Source organism: Camelus bactrianus, chromosome X (genome assembly GCF_048773025.1).
Source record: "Camelus bactrianus isolate YW-2024 breed Bactrian camel chromosome X, ASM4877302v1, whole genome shotgun sequence".
Classification (NCBI taxonomy): Eukaryota; Metazoa; Chordata; class Mammalia; order Artiodactyla; family Camelidae; genus Camelus; species Camelus bactrianus.
In genome coordinates, this window is record NC_133575.1 from 36,855,027 (window position 1) to 36,878,421 (window position 23,395).

Genomic DNA, 23,395 nt, shown 5'->3' on the forward strand with positions numbered 1-23,395 from the left:
GTACCTATCCCCCAGAGTTTCTTAAATTTGGTACTATTGACATTTTGGGCTGGATAGTTCTTTGTTGTCGGGGATACTATAAGATGTTTAGCAGCATCCCTGGCCTCTACCCACTAGATGCCAATAGCAAATCCCCACATACCCATCTGCGACAATCAAAAATGTTCCCAAATTACCAGATGCCCCCTGGGAGTCAAAATTGCCCCTGATTGAGAGCCTCTGCACCAGATAATTCAATTTAACTTATGATATATATCAGGTATCTACTAAATTAGGTATATAGGAATTCAGAGATAAATTAGGCCCTGTGTTTACCCTAGAGAATTTTATAATCAAGTATAATTATAGAGATGGCTTGTTTTTTTCTTCCTCTCCTACCAGAATTTGGAGGGGAACTAGTAGATTTGGCTCACTTAAAAATTTAACTCACGCATATATAGCACTTACTATGTGGCAACACTGTTCTAAGCATTTTATAAATATTAACTCATTTAATCCTAACATGCCTCTGAAGAAGGTACTACTATTATCCCTATTTACAAATGAATAAACTGGCATACAGAAAGGTTGAGTAATTTGTCCAGATGGGGGAGTATGAGAGAGATGAGAGAGTGAGAATTTCACCCTTGCAGCTACAAAGACTTGGCTGAGCTGAAAGTGTGAGCAAACAAAGCCACTTACAGTCTTCCCAGCAGACCTTTAAATTATCATTTGGCCTTCCCAGCCTGGCTTTGCAGACAAATATCAAGCCCATGACACCACAGGGAGAGTAGGCTTCGGGAGGCGGCTTTGGAGCATTTTGCTTGTGCTGCTGATTGATACGAGAACCATGATGCCATGGCTAACCATGCTACATGGATTCCTGTGGAGGGCCTCTCATTATATAGCTTTTGGGTTCTGTCTTCTCTCCTCACCCCCACCCCCCCACCTGACTTTAGTTGTCTTAATTTTAGCTAAACTATTTCACTTGTCAGGTCTGTGTAACATAACCAAAATCTCTATTTGATGGGGGTTGGGCTTTCAGGTCCGAAACCTGTGCTACATGATAAGCAGGCGAGAGAAGCTGAAACTGTCATACAACAAAGTTCAAGAACAGATCTTCAGTTTGCAAGTCCAGCTTGCTAACCAAGAAATTGCTGCAGGTAACCTATATAAATTTTATGTCAACTGCTTGACTTAAAAATCTTTTAAATTCGTTTGTTCTAGTCCAGCCCTGATATAACATGGCCCATTTCACTGTCGACTCATGAGGCAAGAAATCCCAGAGTGGGACTTAGGGAATTGTAGGTCTAAGGCAGATAACCTAGGTCCCAGACAGATATTAGAGGCCATTAGCTGGAGCCATGAAATTATTCTAAAATCATCAGATTCATGTAGAAATCAGTAGGATAGAATCTAATCCTAGTTTCCAAAAAACATTTACTTCCACGGTTACTCATCTTAACAATAGTCTGTTAAAACAAATGCTTAGCCAGAAGTTAGGAGATCTGGATTCTTGTCTCTTGATTTATTCACTAATGTTTGTTGAGCACCTGCTGTGGACTAAGAACTGAGCTAGAAGATAGAGCAGTCAGCAAGACAGAATTCCTTCCTTCAGAGTACACTGCCCACTTGGTGAGGGAAACGAATGAGCATAATTCCAGTGCCCTAAGCACAAGGAGCTTGGCTGGAATAATGATAGTCATATTCAGTGACATTTGTAACCTCCCTATGCCTCATTTAGCACAGAGGTCGGTGGCAGAACCTGGGCAACCAGGGCTGACTGGGCAGGGTGTACAGAATCCAGCTTCTGCCAAGGACCAGCCATAGGGCAAGAGAGACACCCAGAAATGTGGTGTCAGATAGGCATCAAAGGCTTGTGACTATTTGTGAATATCATGGGTCACAGCAGAATGGTGTAGCAAGAGGTAGCAAGGCTGCTCAGCCACAAGGGCATCATGATGGACAAGACAAGGAGAACCAAAGGACAGGAGGAGGAGCCCCTATGGTGCCAAGGAAATTGGCCTCTAGACTATGTGGCTTCTGATTAGTGGGAGCCAGCCCCATAACTGCATGTGTGCTGCCCATTGGGGCACCTAGTAGTTGTCCTCGCTATATGTCATTTTTGTGAGGCTACAGTGAAATAGTAATGGGCAAAGGTCAAGTCCGTGCACAGAGAGAAGTTGTTTGGTAGTGCCCTTTTAATTTCAGAGCGCTCAAAATAATAGAGAGAAGAAGACCTCTTCTAAGTATGATTGTAGGATTGATATAACCAGGTAACTGATTGTCAGTGCTCTCCAGGCCAAGTCCATAACAGACCATTGGCAAGAACATCATGATTCTTTTCTGCTGGCCTTGCCACTACAAAACCTACTCCACACCTCCAATGATCATTCATAGTGAGGAAGTTATTTTAGGTTAAGGACATATACCCACTAACACTGCTACTAATACCAGGTTAAAACACATACTCACATACTCTTCACCCAGCAAAACCTGTGCTACATTCTTGCAGGTTTGTATTTGATTTGCTTTAGGAAGAACAGAAGAGACTGGAGGGTGGGGTATGAAATCTCTATGTTTAAGGCATGTCCTGTGTGCTGTGCAGTACCCACACATGCACACGTACAGACACACAAATGGGGAAGCCCTGTTCTAAACTGCTGCTAGTGACATTCTTTTCAGAAATGGAAGGGACAGAGAAAGGATGTAGGAGGCACCACGCTAGTCTTTGTGATAATTTTACAGACTGGGAGAGCAGAGGTGAAAAGGTTGGGAGTCACACAGCAGACAGTGTCATTCCTGAGTTTTCCACTTGTAGCATCCCCTGCCCCAACATCTAGTTCAGCTCATTTCTGTGGCTATACATACACATCAAAGAGGGGTGCTTTTTAGACATTTGGAAGAGTAGGTATGTGATGTGTATGTCTACAACTCACTCTGCCATAAGCACTACACCATTATTTATTAATTTTTTTCTTTTTTAATTGAAGTATAGTTTATTTACAAAATTATATTAATTTCAGGTATACAGCATAGGGATTCAGTATCTTTACAGCTTATATTCCATTAAAAGTTATTACAGTGCTGTACACCAGAAATTGACACAACACTGTAAACTGATTATACTTCAATAAAAAATATATATACAAGAAAATTATTACAAGGTAATGGGTATAATTCCTGTACAATATATCCTTGTTGCTTAGCCTGTTTTATATGTAGTAGTTTGTATCTCTTAATCCCATACCCCTAGTTTGCCCCTCTCCCCTTTGATAAACACAAGGTTGTTTTCTATATCTGTGAGTCTGTTTCTCTTTGGCATATACATTCTTTCGTATTATTTTTTAGATTACGTATATAAATGATATCATACAGTATTTGTCTTCTTCTGTCTGACTTATTTCGCTAAATGCAATATTCTCTAGGTCATCCATGTTGCCTCAACTGGCAGAATTTCATTCCTTTTTATGGCTGAGTAGTATTCCATTGTAAATATATACCACGACTTCTTTATCCAGTCCTTTGTTCATGGGCACTTGGGTTGCTTCCATATCTTGGCTATTGTAAATAGTGCTGTTGTGAATTTGGGGTGCATATATCTTTTTGAAATAGTGTTTTCATTTTTTCTGGATGTATACCCAGGACTGAAATTGCTGGATCATATGGTCGTTCTAGTTTTAGTTTTTTGAGGAACCTCCATACTGTTTTCCACAGTGTCTGCACCAATTTATACTCCCACCAACACTGTACAAGGGTTCCCTTTTCATCCTCACCAACATTTGTTATTTATAAACTGTTTGATAATAGCCATTCTGACAGGTGTGAGGTCATATTTCATTGTGGTTTTGATTTGCATTTTTCTAATAATTAATGATGTTGGGCAGCTTTTCATGTGCCTGTTAGCCATCTGTACATCTTCTTTGGAAAAATGTCTGTTGAGGTCTTCTGCCCATTTTTTGATCAGGTTGCTTTTATTTATTTATTTATTTATTTGATATTGAGTTTTATGAGCTCTTTATATATTTTGGATATTAACCCCTTGTTGATCATATCATTTGCAAATATTTTCTCCCATTCTGTAGGTTTTCATTTTGTCAGTGGTTTCCTTTGCTTTGCAAAAGCTTTTAAGTTTAATTAGGTCCCATTTGTTTATTTTTGCTTTCATTTCTTTGGCCTTAGGAGACAGATCCAAAAAAAATTGCTATTATTTATTGCAAAGAATGTTCTGCCTGTTTTCTTCTAGGAATTTTATGATTTTAGGTCTTACATTTAGGTCTTTAATCCATTTTGAGTTTATTTTTGTATATGGTGTGAGGAAGTGCTCATTGTTTTACATGTAGCTGTCCAGTTTTCCCAACAACCACCTGTTGAAGAGACTGTCTTTTCTCCATTGTATAGTCTTGCCTCCTTTGTTGTAGATTAACTGACTATAGGTGCATGGGTTTATTTCTGGGCTCTCTGTTCTGTTCCATTGATCTGTGTGTCTGTTTTTGTGCCAGTACCATGCTGTTTTGATTACTGTAGCTCTGTAGTATAATCTGAAGTCTGGGAGCATGATACTTCCAGCTTTGCTCTTTTTATTCAAGGTTGCTTTGACAATTCAGGGCCTTTTGTGATTCCACATGAATTTTAGGATTATTTGTTCTAGTTCTGTGAAACCTGTAATGGATATTTTGATATGAATTGCATTGTCTATAGATTTCTTTGGGTAGTATGTCCATTTTAACAATATTAATTATTTGAATCTAAGAGCATGGGATATCTTTCTGCTTCTTTATGTCATCTTCAGTTTCCTTCAGCAGTGTTTTATAGTTTTCAGAGTATAGGTCTTTCAACAACTTGGTTGTTTATTCCTAATTATTTTATTCCTTTTGATGTGATTTTAAGCAGGATTTTTTTTTACTTTATCTTTCTGATAGTTCATTATTAGTGTATAGAAAAGCAGCCGATTTCTGTATATTAATCTTGTATCCTGCAACTTTGCTGAATTTTTTTTATTCTAGTAGTGTTTGGGTGGAGAGTTTAGGGTTTTCTATGTAAAGTATCATGTCATCTGCAAACAGTGACCACTTTATCTCTTCCCTTCCAGTTTGGATGCTTTTTTCTTGTGTGGTTGCTGTGGCTAGGACTTCCAGTACTATGTTAAATAGAAGTGGCAAGAGTAGGTAGGCATCCTTGTCTTGTTCCTGAATTAGAGAAAAGGCTTTCAACTTTCACTGTTGAGTATAATGTTGGCTTTGGGTTTGTCATAAATGGTCTTCATTGTTGAGATATATTCCTTCTGTACCAACTTTGATGAGAGTGTTTATCATGAATGGATGTTGAATTTTGTCAAATGCTTTTTTTTACATTTATAGAGATGTTCATGTGGTTTTTATCCTTTTGTTAACATGGTGTGTCACATTGATTGATTTGCAGATACTGAGCCATTCTTGTGTTTCTGGAATAAATCCAACTTGATCATGATGTATGTTCCTTTTTATATATGGTTGGATTTGGCTTGCAAATATTTTGTTAAGGACTTTTGCATCTGTATTTATCAAAGATATTGGCATCTAGTTTTCCTTTTTGGTCATATCTTTGATTTTGGTATCAGGGTAATGGTGGCCTCGTAGAACGAATTTGGGGGTGTTCCATCCTCTTTAGATGTTTGGAACAGTTTGAGAAGGATAGGTATTAGTTCTTCTTTATATGTTTGATAGATTTCCGTTGTGAAACTGTCCGGTCCTGGACTTTGTTTGATGGGAGCTTTTTCATTATAAATTCAATTTTACTACTAGTCTGTTCAAATTGTTTCTTCTTGATTCAGTCTTGGCTTTGCTAGAAATTTGTCCAGTTCTTCTCAGTTGTGTCCAGTTTGTTGGCCTATAATTGTTCATAGTATTATCTTACAGGGGTTTTGGGGGGGGGTTGTATGTTGGTTGTAATTTCTCCTCTTTCCTTTATTATTTTGTTTATTTGGGTCCTCTCTCTTTTCTTCTGAGTCTGGCCAGAGGTTTGTCAATTTTGTTTACTCTTCCAAAAAAAAAAAAACAGCACTTGGTTTTATTGATTTTTTAATTGCTTTTTTAATCTCTATTTATTTATTTCCTCTCTGATCTTTATTATTTCTTTCCTTCTGCTGACTTTAGGTTTTTTCATTCTTCTTTTGCTAATTCTTTTAGGTGGTAGGTTAGGTTGTTTATCTGAGATTTTTCCTGTTTTTTCAAAAAGGCCTTTATTGCTATGAATTCCCTCTTAGGACTGATTTTGCTGGGTCCCATAGATTTTTTGTGGTTGTGTTTTCATTGTCATTTGTCTCAAGGTATTTTTTAATTTCCTCTCTGGTTTCATCGACACGTTGGTTATTTAGTAGCATGTTGTTTAGTCTCCATGTGTTTGTTCTCTTCTCATTTTTCTTTCTGTAGTTGATTTCTAGTTTATACCATTGTGGTCGGAAAAAAATGCTTGGTATAATTTCTGTCCTCTTAAATTTGTTAAGACTTGTGGCTCAGCATGTGATCCGTCCTAGAGAACGTTCAGTGTGCACTTGGAAAGAATGTGAATTCTGCTGGTTTTGGATATAGTACCCTGTAGATACCAATTAAGTCCAACTAGTCTATTGTGTCATTTAAGACCATTGTTGCCTATTGATTTTCTGTCTGGATGATCCCCAGGCCAAGTCCAATTATGTCAGTGAGGTTAAAGCCCCTACTATCATTGTATTATTGTCAGTTTCTCCCTTTCTGTCAGTATTTGCTTTATGTATTTAGATGTTCCTGTATTAGGTACATATATATTAATAAGTATAATAGCCTCCTTTGTATTGCTCCCTTCAGCATTATAGAATGCCTTTCTTTGTCTTTTGTTATAGCCATTGTTTTAAAGTCTATTTTGTCTGGTTATGAGTATCACTACCCTCACTTTCTTATATTTCTGTTTGCATGAAAACATACACCATTATTTAAATCAGTTGTTAAAATGAATCTTTCTTTTTGATCTCAGGACTTCCTTTGACAAGTGCACTAGAAAACTCATTGTTTTACCCACCGCCACGAATTACCTTAAAGTTAAAAATGCCCAGATCAGCCCCGGAAGACTGCAGAAACAGCTCCTCAGAGCCCGATCACGGACCCCTCTCTCCTGACGGCAGCTCCCCAGTTCGCAATATGAGGAGCATGCAGGTGGCTCAGGAATCACTAGAAATGAGGATGAAACCGTATCCAAGGCACCCGCTAGAGAGCAAGAATAACTGTTTTCTGGCCAGTCTTGGCCATTCTAGAAGTGAAGCAAAGGCTCCCAGTCCTGCTTGGAGAACTCCATCTCCGGAGTTCTGTCATGGGCAGTCGCTGGGAAAGCCTCTGGTCCTTCAGGCTGCCCTGCATGGACAGTCTTCCATTGGGAATGGGAAAAGTCAGCCTAACTCCAAGTTCGCCAAATCCAATGGCCTGGAGGGCAGCTGGTCTGGGGATGTCACCCAAAAAGACAGTTCAAGTGAGATGGTCTGTGACCAGGAGTCGATGCTCAGCTCCCACTTGAGTAGTCAGAGCAGCTTTAGAAAATCTACCATGGAACACTTCAGCAGGTCCTTTAAAGAGGCCACCAACAGGTGGGCGAGGACCACAGAGGACCTCCAGTGCTGTGTGAAGCCAACCAAGAATATTAACCCCAAGGAGCAGCTCTGGGGTAGGCAGCTTGCCAGGCGGTCTGCAGGGAGAGCTCCGTATCAGGAAAATGATGGCTATTGCCCAGATTTGGAGCTGAGTGATTCAGAAGCAGAAAGTGATGGGAATAAAGAGAAAGTCAGGGTAAAGAGAGAGAGCTCAGACAGGGAAAATCCTCCCCATGACTCCAGACGGGATTGCCATGGTAAAAGCAAGACATACCCGCTTTCGCACAGTTCAATGCATAGGTGATCAGAAACTTCCAAGAAAAGCTCCATCTTTGCCTTTGCCTCATATATTGGGGAAACCCATACACCAAAAGGATTCTAGTATATGTTAGAAGGAATTGTAGTGAGAAGGATGAAATTTTTCCACAGTAAATTGGCTTACAGTTTTTGAACCGGTTTCAAGTCTAGTTTTCAAAGCACACTCATAGAAATTGCATATTATCCAAAACAGTTCTTTTTTAGCCAGAGGCTAGTGAAAACAGCTGGGCCGAAGAGTATTTCCTTAGTAAATACTTTGGAGCAGCTTTCCAGTTATCTTAACACATTGATACACATACGTATGAAGAGTCCTTGCATTGTTAATAGATTTGCAAGAGAGCATGATTATCAGACACTAAAAACTACTTACGTTTTGAAGCTGCAGCATGTGACTCCCAGAGCTCATGTCTGTAGGAAGTTTCTGACTCCACTGGTTCCTGGACCTCTTTCGGGAGAGACCAGGGACCAACATCTCAGATGTTGTCAAACTCACTACCCTCTTCCTGTGCTCTGCACAAGGTTGAGTTCCTTTCACAGTATCTTAACTTACCAAGTCAATACTCCTAATGCTTCTAAATGTCCAGTGCCTGTTCCTAGACCTGCTTGTTGGGGACGCACTTGTAACTATTTCACCCAGCTAACAAGCGTAAAAGGCTAACTTGTGGATAGTGTTTACAAAAGTACTACTTCCAAGGAAAATGCTCTGATTCTCTCAGCTTAGGCATTTGCAAAGGATCCCAGAGCCTTTCCCAAAGTGAGAACATTTCTGGGGGATTTCTATCAGGTCAGGGTTTTTGTGTTATTGTTTTCAAATGAGTTTGACTTAAATAAGTTTGGCTGACAGTTTTTGTATACCTGCTTTAATGTTTATAAAATTTTTATTGAGGTATAATTAAAATATAGTAAAATGCACAGAGGTTAAGTATTCTTACCTGCTTTAATTTTGAAACAGATTTTTATTGTCAAACAGAATTTGAAAGCATGTGTTTAACACATGGATATAATTTAGCTTTGTACCAACTTTGAATCCAATTTCCCAAACAAAAAAGCTGGAGCCGTTTTTCAGAAGTTGCTCATACCCTGTTTCCAAACTATCAGCCTTGATTAACTTCTGGGAGGAAGAGAATAATTACATTCGTGGGGGATAAAACATATCTGCTTCCCATTTAAAGAAGAGGAAAGTTACAGTTTTTGAAATGTGAAGCTGACTACAATTCTCTGCTCTCTTTTCTTCTTAGCCTTAAATTAATATTCTCTTTCTTCTAGTTTGGGAACACATAGTGAGAGTTTTCAGACAAAAGAGGCCATTTTAGACTTTGGAAGTTGCTTACTGCTGAAACAGCCCAGCTGTGGCAAAGGCAGGGGCCCCTCTTCCCTCCATCAATATGGGAAACTCAGCAGCTTTTCTCTCGCCTGCTTTTGTTCTCGTAAAGCCTCGTTAATGGGTTCCTTTGCTTTTGTTTTTGCCTCCTTTTCTGGAAACACCTGTATTTTTCCTCTCCTTTGGCTACACCTTCAAAATGTTTCTTTTGTGCCTGTGTATGTGTGTGAAAATGCCATAGCATGTGTGGTAGGTGTCCTGTACCTTGTTTGAATGGGAAAAAAGCTATGAATTATCCAAATGAGGAAGAGAATTTCTTCTGTTTATGCACTGGGTTTCTGTGCTTTTTTTTGCATTCTCCTGGGGTAGATATTAATTTGACACCTTCACAGTAATAAAGTTGTAACGGAGCTGTGTTATAAACTCCTTCTGTTAGAGGCCAGTGCAGCAGCCTTTCATGCCTTTCAATTCTGAGTGAGTGGGAAGAAAAGCAAACATTGAAAAAGTGCTTCAGCCAAATTCCATATGTAATGCCATTGGGAGAGTATTGACTAAAATAATTTCAGTCAGGGAAATATAGTTGTAATATTTTTACAGGATTTTCCTAAGTAAATGAAGGAGCCTTCAGTTGTATAAATTTCACTTGCCCCAAAATGTATTTGCTACATTTTGCTGTTGTTTGAAGTATTACCTCTTAACCTTCTTTGTTAATTTTTTTTTCATTTTGTCTTATATAGTCCAGTTTTCCAAGATAAACTCGGTCTTTTTTCAAATGTCACCTTTTTACCGATACTTTTTCATTAAATTATGAAAACTGCTAACTACTGTCAGTGTGGTAATTTTTTATTTTGGCATATGGCTTTTTAAAAGTCTTAGATATGTTCCTTTTATATTTAAAAAAATCTTATTCATTAAAGAAAACAGAGGGTAAAGGTAAAGGAAGGAGGAATTGAATGTTTAAAAGCACAAATTCATGATTCATGTCAGTACCAGGTACCAAAGAGAACTCTGGGGAATTGGATTCTACCCAGAAATCTTGATTTCATGTGGCTAATAAGACAAAACCTTAGAATCAGCATAAAAAACCTCAGGGAAATGGATCCTATCTAAAGCCACAAAGTTCAGAAGGCTTAGAGCAGGCCTCACTTAAAATGTACATTCTTTACAATAATTATTCTATTTGGAGTCATGTATGTTAACGTTACAGGGGTTATGTAGTGTCATTGGGATTTGAGAGCATTAAAAACATTTTCATTATATTTGAGAAACTTGCTAAAGATCATTGGGTAAATCAACAGTGAAGATAGCTAAAAGATAAGGTTGTCCCTCCCCCCCTTCTTCCCTTCCCCTGCCTCCTCTCCCCCCCTGCATTCCCCTCCCTCCTCTCTCTCCTTCCTAGATAACTGTTTTGATTCAGTGAGCTGTTAGGTGAAGTGTTGGAGAACTAAAACTACAAACACACCCTGTTACAACCACCAAAAGCTTGGGGTCTATGCTAATGTCCATAATCCAAATAAGAGATGAACCTTTGTTTCTGTGTTGAGGAAAGTTTTAAATTCATAGAATAAACTAGAGGACGCACAGTCCTGGGACTTTTTTCCTCCAGGACTTCACAGTCCTCAGCATACTTGCTGACTCTTAAGAAGGGGGGAAAAGTACATGATAGGATTAAAACCTTATTTACCACTGAATTAACTTTCATGTGATATTTTCCAAAAAAAATGTATCTAATATATAACAAATGTTTATTAGATTTTTACAACCTTAATTCAGCTATTCTCAAGTTTTATGGAAAGCAGCAATTGTGCATTGATTTTTAAAAAAATAACGTTTAGTTAATAAATAAAGGCCTACCCTGAGGCCGTCACTCCTACACAGGGAGCTCTTTAATACTCAGCTCATCACTGTTGAAGGAGGCTTCTGTGAATTCAGTTAATTTTACTTCATGGATTGGAACAAATTGTATGACCTGAAGCCTTGAGGATAGTTTGTCCTTGAAATGAGCTGGGATGGAGGTGAAGCCAAGCCCCAGCCCAGTGCCCCCTGCCTTGTCCAGAAACTGATGAGTTCTTCCTAATGCTCCTTAAATACATTAGTCATCTTGATAAAACGCTCAGAGCATCCATCATTTCTCATCATGTTAAGGTGGGTTTGGATATGAGAATTCCAGCCTTAAAGCCCCAAGCTTTACATTTCCTTCTCCTTACCTGACTACTCTTAACACCCCACCTTCTCCATTTTATTTATTTTAACTGAATGTCCGGTTATAAACAAGCTGGAAAGATGGAATTGGGCTGATTAAGCTGTACTCATTACGGCAAGTTATCTGAATTTGGAAACGATTTGCAGAACCGCCTTTTGGTCAACATTGCTTTCTAAAGTATTGCCATGATGTAATGAAAGCTGGTTCCATGAATCACACATAAAAATGGGTCTCATTATTTTATAGTCATTTTTCACATGGTGAAAAAACTTCCTGCTAAGAATTGCTTACATTTTGAAATTTCTAATCTCATTGAATTAATCGCCTCGGCCTCAAAAAAGAAAGACCCTTAAAGTTGGGCAGTTAGTTACCATTTTAGATCTTTCAGCTACTTAGGGGGGAAAAGTTACACACTTGAGCCTGCTTCAGATAATCCTTGCGTGTGCACCAGGGTTCTGGTAACAGACTTCTTTTCATCCTAACTTTTTCTCTTCTACCTTCCAAGACAGGATCTCTGCTTAATTCTGCCCCGCTCCCTCCTCCAGCTCTGCAGAAAGGTGGCCACAGGCGTGAATCCAATGCTGGTGTTCACGAGGCTATTGTTGGCTGTTACGCAGTACTGTGGCCGCTCATCGGTCTTTTCAGTCAGATTTTCCCACAGGGATAACCATGAACAAGATCAAACGGGGCTTTCTGCATCTTTGGGGCAGAATTTGTGCCAGTGTCCTTGTCCCCTAGTCCTCAAAGATGGACCGAGAACTACATTGGCAAAGACCAGGCTAAAGGTCAGTTTCAAGACAGCTACTTAGGTCTCTTAGGGAAGCCAGCGAAGACCAAAACCTTTGGTAGGACAGGCCAGGAAACTTGTTCAGGACCAGTCAAGCCTTCAAATCAGTAAGAATGGCAATACGTATTGAGCCCTTGTTCTGCATCAGGCCCTTTGTTAAATAAGCCTTTTATGTGAACTATTTTATACTCACATCTCATGACAATCATATGAAGATACTGTTCCATTGGACACATGTGAAAACTGAGGCCGAGTGGTTAAGACGGTCATTCAAGGCTCCACAGCTACTATGCAGCAGAATTAGGACTAGAACCTGTGCGGTTGCCTCTACAGCTCATACTCTTGGTCACTTTGCCTGATGCCCCAAGGCCCTTCTCTAAGTGTTTCTACTCAGCTTCTCCCTGAAGAAAGCCACCTGAGTTAGGGTTTAATCATATGAGTTCTGTACCACTTGCCATCCTGGACAGTTGACTGGGCCAGAAGTAGTCATCTGATAGGAAGGCAAGCAGTTTAGAGGCTCACATCCAAAGAGCAAGATAATCTACACAAATCTGAACTGGATGAGCCTCACAGTGGACCTAGGACCTGGTGAACTTGCCTTCTCCATAGCTAGTCTAACCTGTAACTGAGTGTAGTTGGCTGAATAACCGAGTTCCCCGCCCCAAAGATGTCCCCATTCTAATCGTTGGAACCTATGAATATGTTAATAATATTCATAATATGTTACCTTGCATGACAAAAGGGACTTTGCAGACGTGACTAAGTTTAAGGACCTGAGATGGAGAGGGTAGCCTTGGGTATCCAGTTGAGCCCAATCAAGATAATCACAACGGTGCTTAGAAGAGGGAGGCAGGGGGATCAGCATCAGTAGTAGGAGATGTGATAATGGAAGCAAGAGGTTGGAGTGATGCTAAGAAGGGCCATGAGCCAAGGAGTGCAGATGACCTCTAGAAACTGAAGAAGGCAAAGAAATGAATTCTCCCCTAAAGTCTCCAGAAGGAACCCAGCCCTGCCTACACCATGATTGTAGACTTCCGACTTCCAAAACTATAGGAGAATAAATTTGTATTGTTTTAAGCCACTAAATTTGTGGTAATTTGTTACAGCAGAAATAGGAAACTAATACACTAGGCATCAAGCCAGTGTTCCTTATCCTTTCGGTGGAGCATTCCTCCTTCCCAAAGGGACCACCTGGGCTGTGTCTGACCACTCTAGGCTGGTCCTGTGCTTTCTCTCTTAGTTGAAATACTTTCTGGAAATAGAAAATAAATACTTTTTCAATCAATAAAGATCCTTCCCTGCAGAAATTCATTTTCTATTTCCTGCCTCCCACACTTTTTCCAAGCTAGCCTTTGGTACTTCTCAGGTAGCCATAGGTAATCCTCCATGGGTCTGCTTGGTCCACTGTGGCTGGACCTAGCACTGCCTAAGGAATTTCCATAGGTTTGGATGTCCCTGTTGCCTGAAAAACTGTCCTGCAGAAGTGGAAATAATTCACTGAATGTTGCTGGTGCGGGGAGGTGGGGGGGGTGATAGAAGACAGGTGGGGCTCATTATGAGAAATAATGCTCTAATTATCAGAGCCTTCTACAAGGAAGTGGGTAGCTTGCAGAATTAAAGAATTCTTAAAAATCCCAGGTACCTGAGCAGAGCTTGGAGATTAAAGAATGCAACTCTATGCTGCCTATAAGAAACACACTTTTAAATATATAGGCACAAATAAGTTAAAAGTAAGAGGATGGGGAAAAAATACCATGCTAACACTAACCTAAAGAAAGCTGAATGGCTAGTATCACACGAGGGCAAGTTCATCAGGAGGACATAAAAATCCCAAATGTTTATGCACCTAATAACATAACTTCAAAATACATTAAGGAAAAACTGGTAGAACTGCAAGAAGAAATGGACAATCCTGTGATTATAGTTTATATATATATATATAGTTAATAGAACAAGTACACAGAAAATCAGGAAGGATATAGAAGATTTGAACAAAACTGTCAACCACCTAGATTTAATTGGCATTTACCGCTCCACCCAACAGCGGAATACATCTTTTTCAAATGCAAATGGAACATTTGTCAAAATAGACCATATTCTGGGCCATTAAACAAGTCTTAATACATTTAAAAGGATTCAAAAAGTATGTTCTCTGGCCACAGTGGAATGAACTTAGAAATCAACAACAGAAACATCTCTGGAAAATCCAACTATTGGAAACTAAACACACTTCTAAATAACACATGATCCAAGAGGAACTCAAAAAGGAAATTAGAAAATATTTTGAACTGAATGAAAAAGAAAACCTATTATTTGTGAGATGCTGCTAAAGCAGTGCCTCGGGGAAATTCTATAGGACCAGATGCCTTTATTAGAAAAGAAGGGTTTCAAATCAGTGACCTCACCTTCCACCTTAAGAAATTCTAAAAAGAAAAAGGAAATGAAATCCAAAGTAGAGGAAAGGAAATAATAAAGATCAGGGCTGAAATCAGTGAAAGAGAAAAACAACAGGAAAAAAATCATTGAAACCAAAAGCTGGGTCTTTGAGAAGACAAAAGCAATAAACCTCTAGTGAAACAGATCAGAAGAAAAGAGAAAAAGGCAAAGTACCAATATTAGAAATGAGACAATGATACTGCTACGGATTCTACAGATTTTAAAAGGAATATTATGAACAACCTTCTGCCAGTAAATTCAAAAAAAGGCAAAATGGATGCATTCTCTAAAAGACACAAACTACTAAAGCACGCTCAAGAAGAAATAGATAACCTGAAAAGCTCTTTATTATTAAATACATTGAATTTACATTAAAAACTTTCTTCTGAGGAAAATTGCAGGCCCAAATGACTCCGCTGGTAAATTCAAACAATTAAGGAACAAATATCAATTCTACACAACTCTTCCCAAAAATTGAACAATAGAAAATAGTTCTCAACTCATTCTATGAGGCAAGCATTAACCGAATACCAAAACCAGACAAAGACATAAGAAAACTACAGATTGATAGCCTTCATTAAAGTAGATGCAAAAGCTCTTAAAACTTTAGCCAACTGAATTCTAACAATATATCAAAAGGATAATACATCATGACTACCTTAGGCCACTTGGGCTACTATAACAAAAAACTATAGACTGGGTGACTTAAACAGCAGGAATTTATTTCTCACAGTCTGGAAGCTGGAAAGTTGAAGATCAAGTTGCCCTCAGATTCCATTTCTGATGAGGGCCCACTTCCTAGCTTGTAGACAATTACCTTCTCACTGTGTGGTCCCATGGCGTTTCCTTGATGCATACTCAAGGGAAGGGAGAGAGGGTGAAGGGAGATCTCTTCCTCATATAAGGGAACTAATTCCATCATGAGGTTCCAACCCTCATGGCCTAATCTAAACCTAATTATCTCCCAAAGGCCTCACCTCCAAATACCAAAACATTGTGGCCTAGGGCTTAGCATCCTATGAATCTGGGGCCCACAAACCTTTCAGTCCATAGCGACAATCAAGTGAAATTTACCCCGGAAATGCAAGATTGTTTTAACATTTAAACAATAATCAGTATCATTCGTCATATCTCAAAGGTATATGAAAAGCATGTGACAAACTCCAGTATTCATTCCTGATAATAATGCTTAGCAAACTAAGACTAGAAGGGAACTTCCTGAACCTGATAAAGGACATTGATGACAAACCGACAATTAACATCATGTTTAATGGTGAAAGATTTAGTGTTTCTCCTCTAAGATCAGGAATAAGACAGGAATATCTGGACTCACTACTTCTCTTCAGCACTATACTGGAATTTCTAGTTAGTGCAATAAGACAAGAAAAAGAAATGAAAGGCATCCTGATTAGAAAGGAAGAAGTGTTACTTTTTTTTATTCTCAGGTGGCATGATTATCTATGTAGAAAATCAAACGGAATTGACAAAAAAGCTACCAGAACCAATTAATAAGTGACTCTGGCAAGGCTGCAGGATAAAAGGTCAACTTACAAAAATCTATTATATTTATATACTAACAAGGAACAATCAGAAGTTGAAATTTTAAAAATAATACCATTTATGGTAGCACCAAAAATGTGAAATTCTCTCTTTTTAATGTGGGGATAATTCCATTTTATTTTTTTAAATTGGAAAGTGGTTTCAAAAATCATTTGTAAGTATGTTTATTCCCCCAGGCATCACATTTGATCACAGTTTTTACATTAATAATAACAATTGTTTTGTTTTGTTTTGTTTTGTTTGTTTTGTTTTGTTGTTTAAAATGTGAAATCTATACATCTGACAAAAGATGTGAAAGACCTGGACTTTGACATCTATGAAACATCACTGAGAGAAATAGCAGAAGACAAATAAATGGAGAGATACCCCATGTTCGTGGATGAGAAGACTTAATATAATTAAGATTTCAATTATCCCCAAATTGGTCTATAGATTCAACACAATCCCAATCAAAATCACACCCGGGTTTTTTTTTGGGGGGGGGGAGGTGGTTTCAGGTGAATGGATAAACTGATTTTAAAATTCACATGGAAGTGCAAAGGACCTAGGATAAGTAGAACTACTACAAAAGGTATGAAGTTAGACACTACCTTATTTCAAGACTACAGTAAAGCTTATAAAGCTACAGTAATCAAAACAATGTATTGGTGTAAAGATATATAGCTCAGTGGAACTGAATGAATTCAGAAGGAGACTCATATATGAATGGGCAACTGATTTTCAACAAAGGTGCACGGCAATTTACGTGAAAAGACGAGTGTCTTCAGTAATCCCCAAAAAGTGTGCTGAACCAACTGGATATCCATATGTAAAAAATAAAACAACTTCTATCAATATCTCACGCCATATATAAAATTAATTTTAAAATGGATCAAAGACCTAAATCTAAAGCCTAAAACTAGAAAGCTTCTAGACAAAAACAAAAAAGAAAGCCTTTAGGACCTTGGTTAGGCAAAGATTTCTTAGACATGATACCAAAAGCACTTTCTTAAAAGAACATATTGACATATTGGACTTCATCAAAATTAAAACTACTCTTTGAAAGACACTGTTCCAAGGATGAAAAAAGTCACAGACTGGGAGAAAAGATTTACAAATCATTTATCTGATAAAGGACTGGTATCCAGAATGTGTCAAGAATCCTCACAACTTAATAACAAGAAAATAACCTAATTTAAGAATGAGCAAAGACTCTCCACAGGCACTTTAGTGAAGACAATGAATGGGCAAATGCTCACATGAAAGGATGCTCAGCCCCATTAATCATTAGGGAAGTGCAAATTAAAATCACAGTGAGATACCACTACACACCTATTAGAATGGCTAAAACCTAGAAGACTCACCATACCACGTGAAGTGCAACACTCATACGTGGGTGGTTGGAGTGTAAAATGACGCAGCCACTTTGGACAACAATTTGGAAGCTTTTTACAAAGTTAAACATACACCTACCATGAGATCCAGTCATTCTACTTCCAATATTTACTTGAGAGATATGAAAGCAAATGTTCATATAAAGATCGGCACACAAATGTTCGCAGTAGCTTTGTTTGTGATTGCCGAACCTGGAAACAGCTCAAGTGTCCATCAGCGCTTGAATGGATAAACAAGTCGTGGTATTTACACACAGCGAAATACCTCTCAGTAATAAAATGTAATGAACTACACACAGCAAGATAGGTGAATCTCAGAATCATTATGCTGAAAAAAAGGAACCAGACAAAACAGAATAAGTAGTGTATAATTCCATGTGCAGAAAAATCTAGAAAATGAAAACGAATCTAGAGTAACAGTGGATCAGTTGTTGCCTGGGAGTTAGGAGCACGGAGGGGCAGGACGGAGAGATAATAAAGGGGCAAGAGGAAACTTTTGGGAGTGGTGGGTATATTCATTATCTTGATGGTGATGGTTTCAGGCATGTGTGTGTGTGTCAAAACGAACCTAATTATACTCTTTATATATGTCAGTTTATTGTATGTCTCTTATACATCAATAAAGCTATTAAAACAAACCTTTAAAAGACTGCTTTCAATTATGTTTCTGTGTCCCCTAAGAACTTTGTTTCATTGGCCTGGAGTCAGAAGGTTTTATTCAGGTTCTGATGGGTAACAGTTGGCCTTCAGCCAGGCTCTGGAGACAAAAGATTGCACAAGCACCATCCTTACTGCCCATGGAAGTTCCCATGGGATTTCTTCTGAATCTGAAAATACAGCTCTTCTAAACACCTGCTTCCTTCATCCTTTCCTACTATCATGTTCTCTACCTGGCATAATTTCTCTAGAGTGTATTTGAAATGACCATGGCAGAGGGAAGAACCCTCACGAAGAGACTTTTTGTCTAAAAGAGAAAAAAACAAATTAACGTAGGAGACTGTGTTAGCTGCATTTCTGTATTTTAAGTATTAGTCAATGGTAGCTTTAAAATTATTTAGATTGGCAAAATTGTCTGCGACCTGAGTTATTGTCTAATCCAGCTGTAATCTCAATATATATCTATTTCTCTCTCTCTTTCTATTTCTTGTGTTTGTCAAAACAGGGTTTCTGTAGCAATACCTTCTTCCTTCTCCTTTAAAAAGCAACAGAATTAGCTTCATATTGGTCTGAAGCTGGGTCCCTCTAAGTTTTTTTTTGTCCCTCTCCCTCTTTTTACCTCCTTAAGAAACTTTTAAAGATTAGCTGATCAAACAACACTCAGTTGTTACATGTGCACTTTTCTTCTAGTCCAGATAAGCTATCAAAAATGTCTAAAAGAAGAAAAGAAAATTTTGTCAAATAATGTTTCTTTTTGCAGACACTGAAAAGTGTATTTACATAATAGCTATGTTATTATGAGAAAAGAAAAGATGAAGTATTTCTGATATGACTGAGAGTCTAAAAATTAGTTTACCGTTTAAAAATTATGTCAGCATGATAGTTTGGTCTGTACAAAACCAGGGTTAAATTATTTAAACTTTCTAAATTTCCTACACTGGTTTTATGAGTTAAGTAAGTTACCATTGTTTCCATAACTTCACAAAAAATATATATATATATACGAATAATGAAATGGAATGGTAATAACAGATGGCTTTTTAAAGATTTTAATTGTATGAAATTCTTAAATTGCTACAAATCACAAAGATTTAACATCTCACCTAAAATTGAAATCTCCAGATCCTAACTAACTTCCAGGCTTTTGATAAATGATTAGGTTAATTAATAGATAGTCTTTGAATATCTGGACAGTTTCTAAGTGAGAAACAGATACAAAACACTGGTCACTGAACTTAATTTTTTGAATTCTTGTCTCCTAGAATGGCACTGTCCTTATTATCCGTAAATTCAGGAGAAGCGCAGAGACCTAATGGAATTCTAAAACCAAAATTTTTAAACCTCTCAGAAACCCCTTGAATGTCTGTGGCCTAAAGCACTGCCCTTGATAGCGGCAAGACCTGGCCCCTCTAGGAGCCACAAGTTACCTCCTTCTGAGTTAATAAAGGGTTACCCACCCCCACCATGGATTTAGAAAGTCCTTCCAGCCCCAGACTCTACCGTATTACAAGCTGATATCACTAATAACCACAGGGAACTCATACAATACCTCCAGCTTTATCACCAGCGAGTACGAGCTGCATTTTTCAAAAGATCCACCTGAGCAGCCTCTGCCTGATCTCAAACCTGAAGGCTTGGTTTCTTGAAAAGGCATCAGAGAAAAACTGCCCTTGAGCCTCAATGGAAAAGACCTTATCAGGTACTGTTAGCAACTGACACGGCCATAAAACGCCAAGCTACTGATCCTGAAGTTCCTGGTTCCCGACTTAAAAGATGTACATCACTTTATCCTGATGACTACAGGATGGTCATTCCATTGGGACACTTTAAACAGGATTCTTCGGAATCCTCCAGAAACCGCTGACTGCAGAAGTGGACAGGTTCTGCCCCAGGTTAATTTTCTGATTCTACAGTGGCCTTTTTCCATCCTTTCACCACTCATCTTGCCTATTTTTGTACTCCCCAGGAACCAACTCTAAGGCTTCTCCACATGTTCTCCCTTATCTTCATCCTGTGACTTTTGACCCTTTATGATCTTCTGCCACTTGAGAAAAAAGTAAAACATTCTGATGGGTTTTTCTCAGACCCTAGCTACTACTCTGAATTTAACTAATTTGCTGACAAAAATTTAATCATTGTTCTTTTAAACACTTGAGAAGCTCCATTTCCTTTTATAGGCCCCTTGTGGTTCTTGAGTTTCCCTCACATCATTAATCGCAAACTTTGGTCGTATAAAAATTGACCTCACATCAACAAAATGCTTCTGCTGAAGCCATTCCAGCCCTGTCAGCAACACCCAGCCCGTAAGGAATGAGAACTAATACTGGGGCTATGCCTAGTTACAGCCACTGGTTCTCTTCAGAGACCCTCTTTTTGGGAACTATTTACCTCCGCTCGTGTTATTTGCCCATTTCAAGGGACATATAATTAGCTCATGCAAAATGATACTTACACTCCCAGTAGCATCTGCGCTCCATGAGGGTACCATTTCTTATGTGGACATCAGATTTACATCCACCAGCCACCCACTAGCTTATCCAGTATCTTGGGGGTAATTGTTAGAGACTTTCAGGTATTTAAAACTACCTCTTTTTCAGTGGATCATGTTTTCATGAAAAGAAGAGGCAAGCACACCCGAATCTGGATAACTCCCTGGAAAGATAATTGATTCTTCATGCAGTCTGTGTGAGCTGAGTTCCCACAGTGATGAAAAGGTGGTCCCAAACCTGTCTCTGACCCTAGCAAATGCCATAAATGACACAATTTCTACTCCAGAAGACCTTCCCCCCCCAAAAAAAAAAACTGCCTAAATTCATTAGGCAGGTTGTCACGAGCAATCTCATACCCCTTGATGTCCCTGGCTAGCCGTGGGGGTGGGGATGGGGGCAGGGTTATGCTTTAGCAAACACCTCTTGCTACACTTACATAAATACTACAGGTCAAGTGGAACAATTTCTGATGAGGCTAAAAGAAAAAAGGCAGCTGAATCTCTACAAGAGACCAGTTGGACTCTGGACCATGTTTCCATGCGGTGGGTTTGGTCATCTGGGCCTCTGTGTCCAGGGTCTATAACAAGGATAAATCATCATCTTGTTTCCCAGAAACAAGTGGTACTTTTGGCCAATGTATCCTGTCCAGAGTCTTAAATGCCACTGCATAGCCCTTGTCACATCAGAGGATTCAACACCTCATCCTGCAACAAAAGGAGGAAGAGACACTTGCCCGAGTCCTACTGCAGGCAACTGTCTCTGAGACACCTCCAGCTCACAAAATCTCAGCAATGGTGATGATGAAAATATAGAGATTCATGTCCTGTGGCCTGACCTCATCTGACCCTGGACAAAAGGGGGAAGTGAGAAAGAAATGCAGCCTCTGACATCCAGGAGCTGGCCCGACCCTCACAGTAAGGCCTTGGTGCTCTCCTGTTGAACATGAACATGTTCACAGACACCAACATCAGACTAGGTCACTCTGTGACTTTGATGGACTAAGACCAAAAAAAAAAAAAAAAAAGGCAGATGAACATTGTCCAAATCCCCAAAATGACTAAACATCACCCTCTCCTAGCTCATATGAATGGGTGCTGCTTCTTTGTCAGTAACTCCCTTCTTGCCTTCTAAATGAGAATTAAGATACCCGGAGGGAGGTTATAGCTCAGTGGTAGAGGGTGTGCTTAGCATGCACGAAGTCCTGGGTTCAATCCCCAGTACCTCCATTAAAAAAAAAGAACTAAGATACCCAATCATAGAATATTACCCCACTTCCTGACAGCCTCCAATTCTTGGACTCTCCCCCAAATCACCTAATACAAGGCCAAATTCTGTAGTAGACTCTAACACCTTCTTATTGAGACATCCCATGGTTCCGCCATGCTGTGTTCTCCCTCATTGCAAGGAATCAATGAAGCCATATTTTTGCAATTGGATGAACAAATGAATGAATGAAGGGATTTATATCATAATAAAAGATCCAGGACTTACCCTCTGATGTGGCAGGAGAGACAGGCAAACCAACGGTTCTCAGCGTGATGAGTATCATAATAAAACATAAAGACAGGATGCTGTAAAAGTGACAGTTCAGAGCCAGGGGCATCAGTGAAGGCTTCCTGGTGGAGGGGACAATAGAGTGAATCTTAGATAGGAGTTAGCCCAGTATAGAGGTAGAGGTTGGATTGGTGGGAAGAGAAAAGTGTTGTAGTCAGAGGAAGTAGCAAGTTCAAAAGCAAGGAGCAGAGAGAGTATATAGCTAGACCATGACTAAGGTCAAGAAGGGATGACCAGCAAGTATGCAAGGCCCTAAATGCCTTTAGGTCCACTGAAGCATGGTATGATTAGGTGGTATTTTATAAAAATTCAATAACCACATACTGTGATCAAAGTTAACAAGTCGACGTTGTTTACCTGTTGATGTTAAGAAGGATACACCATCCACTTTTGTAGTATTGCCAAAAAGGCATGAACTGAAGTAACCATGAGGAAAAATCAAATAATCCCAAATTAAGGAACATTCTACATTTTGAATCCCTAAAATGTCAATGTCTTAAAACAAGGAAAGGCTGAGAAGCTGTTCCAGGTCAAAGGAGACAAAACACAGCTCAACACAGTGCTTTACCCTGGATTGGATTTGGAAACAAAATAGTTTTTTTTCCTTTCGCTATTAAGAACATTAGTGGGACAACTGATGTAATTCAGCTAGATAGTACTGTTCTTGATGTTGACTGCCTGATCTTGATACCTGTGCTGTAGTTATAGAAGAGAATGTCCTTGTCTTCAAGAAATGCACACCACAAGATCTAGAGGTAAAGGAGCATCATGTCTACAACTACCTCTCAAATTGTTAAGATTAAAAAAAAAATTCATATATATATGAATGAGAAAGCAAATGTGGTAACCTGTTAGCATTTGGGGAATCTACGTGGATAGGTTGTCATGAATTCTTTATTATTTTTGCAACTTTTCTATAAGACTGACATTTTTTCAGAATACAATTACATCCTCCCTACACCCCCCCCCCAAAAAAGGCATGTAGTTGAACAACTACAAGTTGTCAGCACAGTGATGGGATGTGGGAGTTGAGGGTGAATAAGATGCATCCCCTGTCCTACAGGACTCACAGTCTAGTGGGCCATCCTGGCAGCAGATCCAAAGACATAAGACCTCCAGGGAGA

The 23,395-nt window shown here is 39.0% G+C and overlaps 1 protein-coding gene across 7 annotated transcripts in view; it reads left to right on the forward strand.

Moving 5' to 3' along the window:
* JADE3 (jade family PHD finger 3) overlaps positions 1-23,395 on the forward strand; it is a 138,494-nt gene that overhangs the window by 112,625 nt on the left and 2,474 nt on the right. For 4 of the 7 annotated variants that reach the window (XM_074359567.1, XM_074359566.1, XM_074359569.1 and 1 more), the window contains 2 exons: positions 1,025-1,142; positions 6,967-10,033. The exons of 1 other annotated variant lie outside the window; for it this stretch is intronic. In XM_074359567.1, coding sequence (XP_074215668.1) covers positions 1,025-1,142; positions 6,967-7,877 — 1,029 coding nt within the window. In that variant the 3' untranslated portion in view covers positions 7,878-10,033. Of the gene's footprint in view, positions 1-1,024; positions 1,143-6,966; positions 10,034-16,487; positions 18,465-23,395 lie in introns of those variants that run through there. 2 more of the 7 variants (XM_074359571.1, XM_074359570.1) reach the window with 2 other exon arrangements.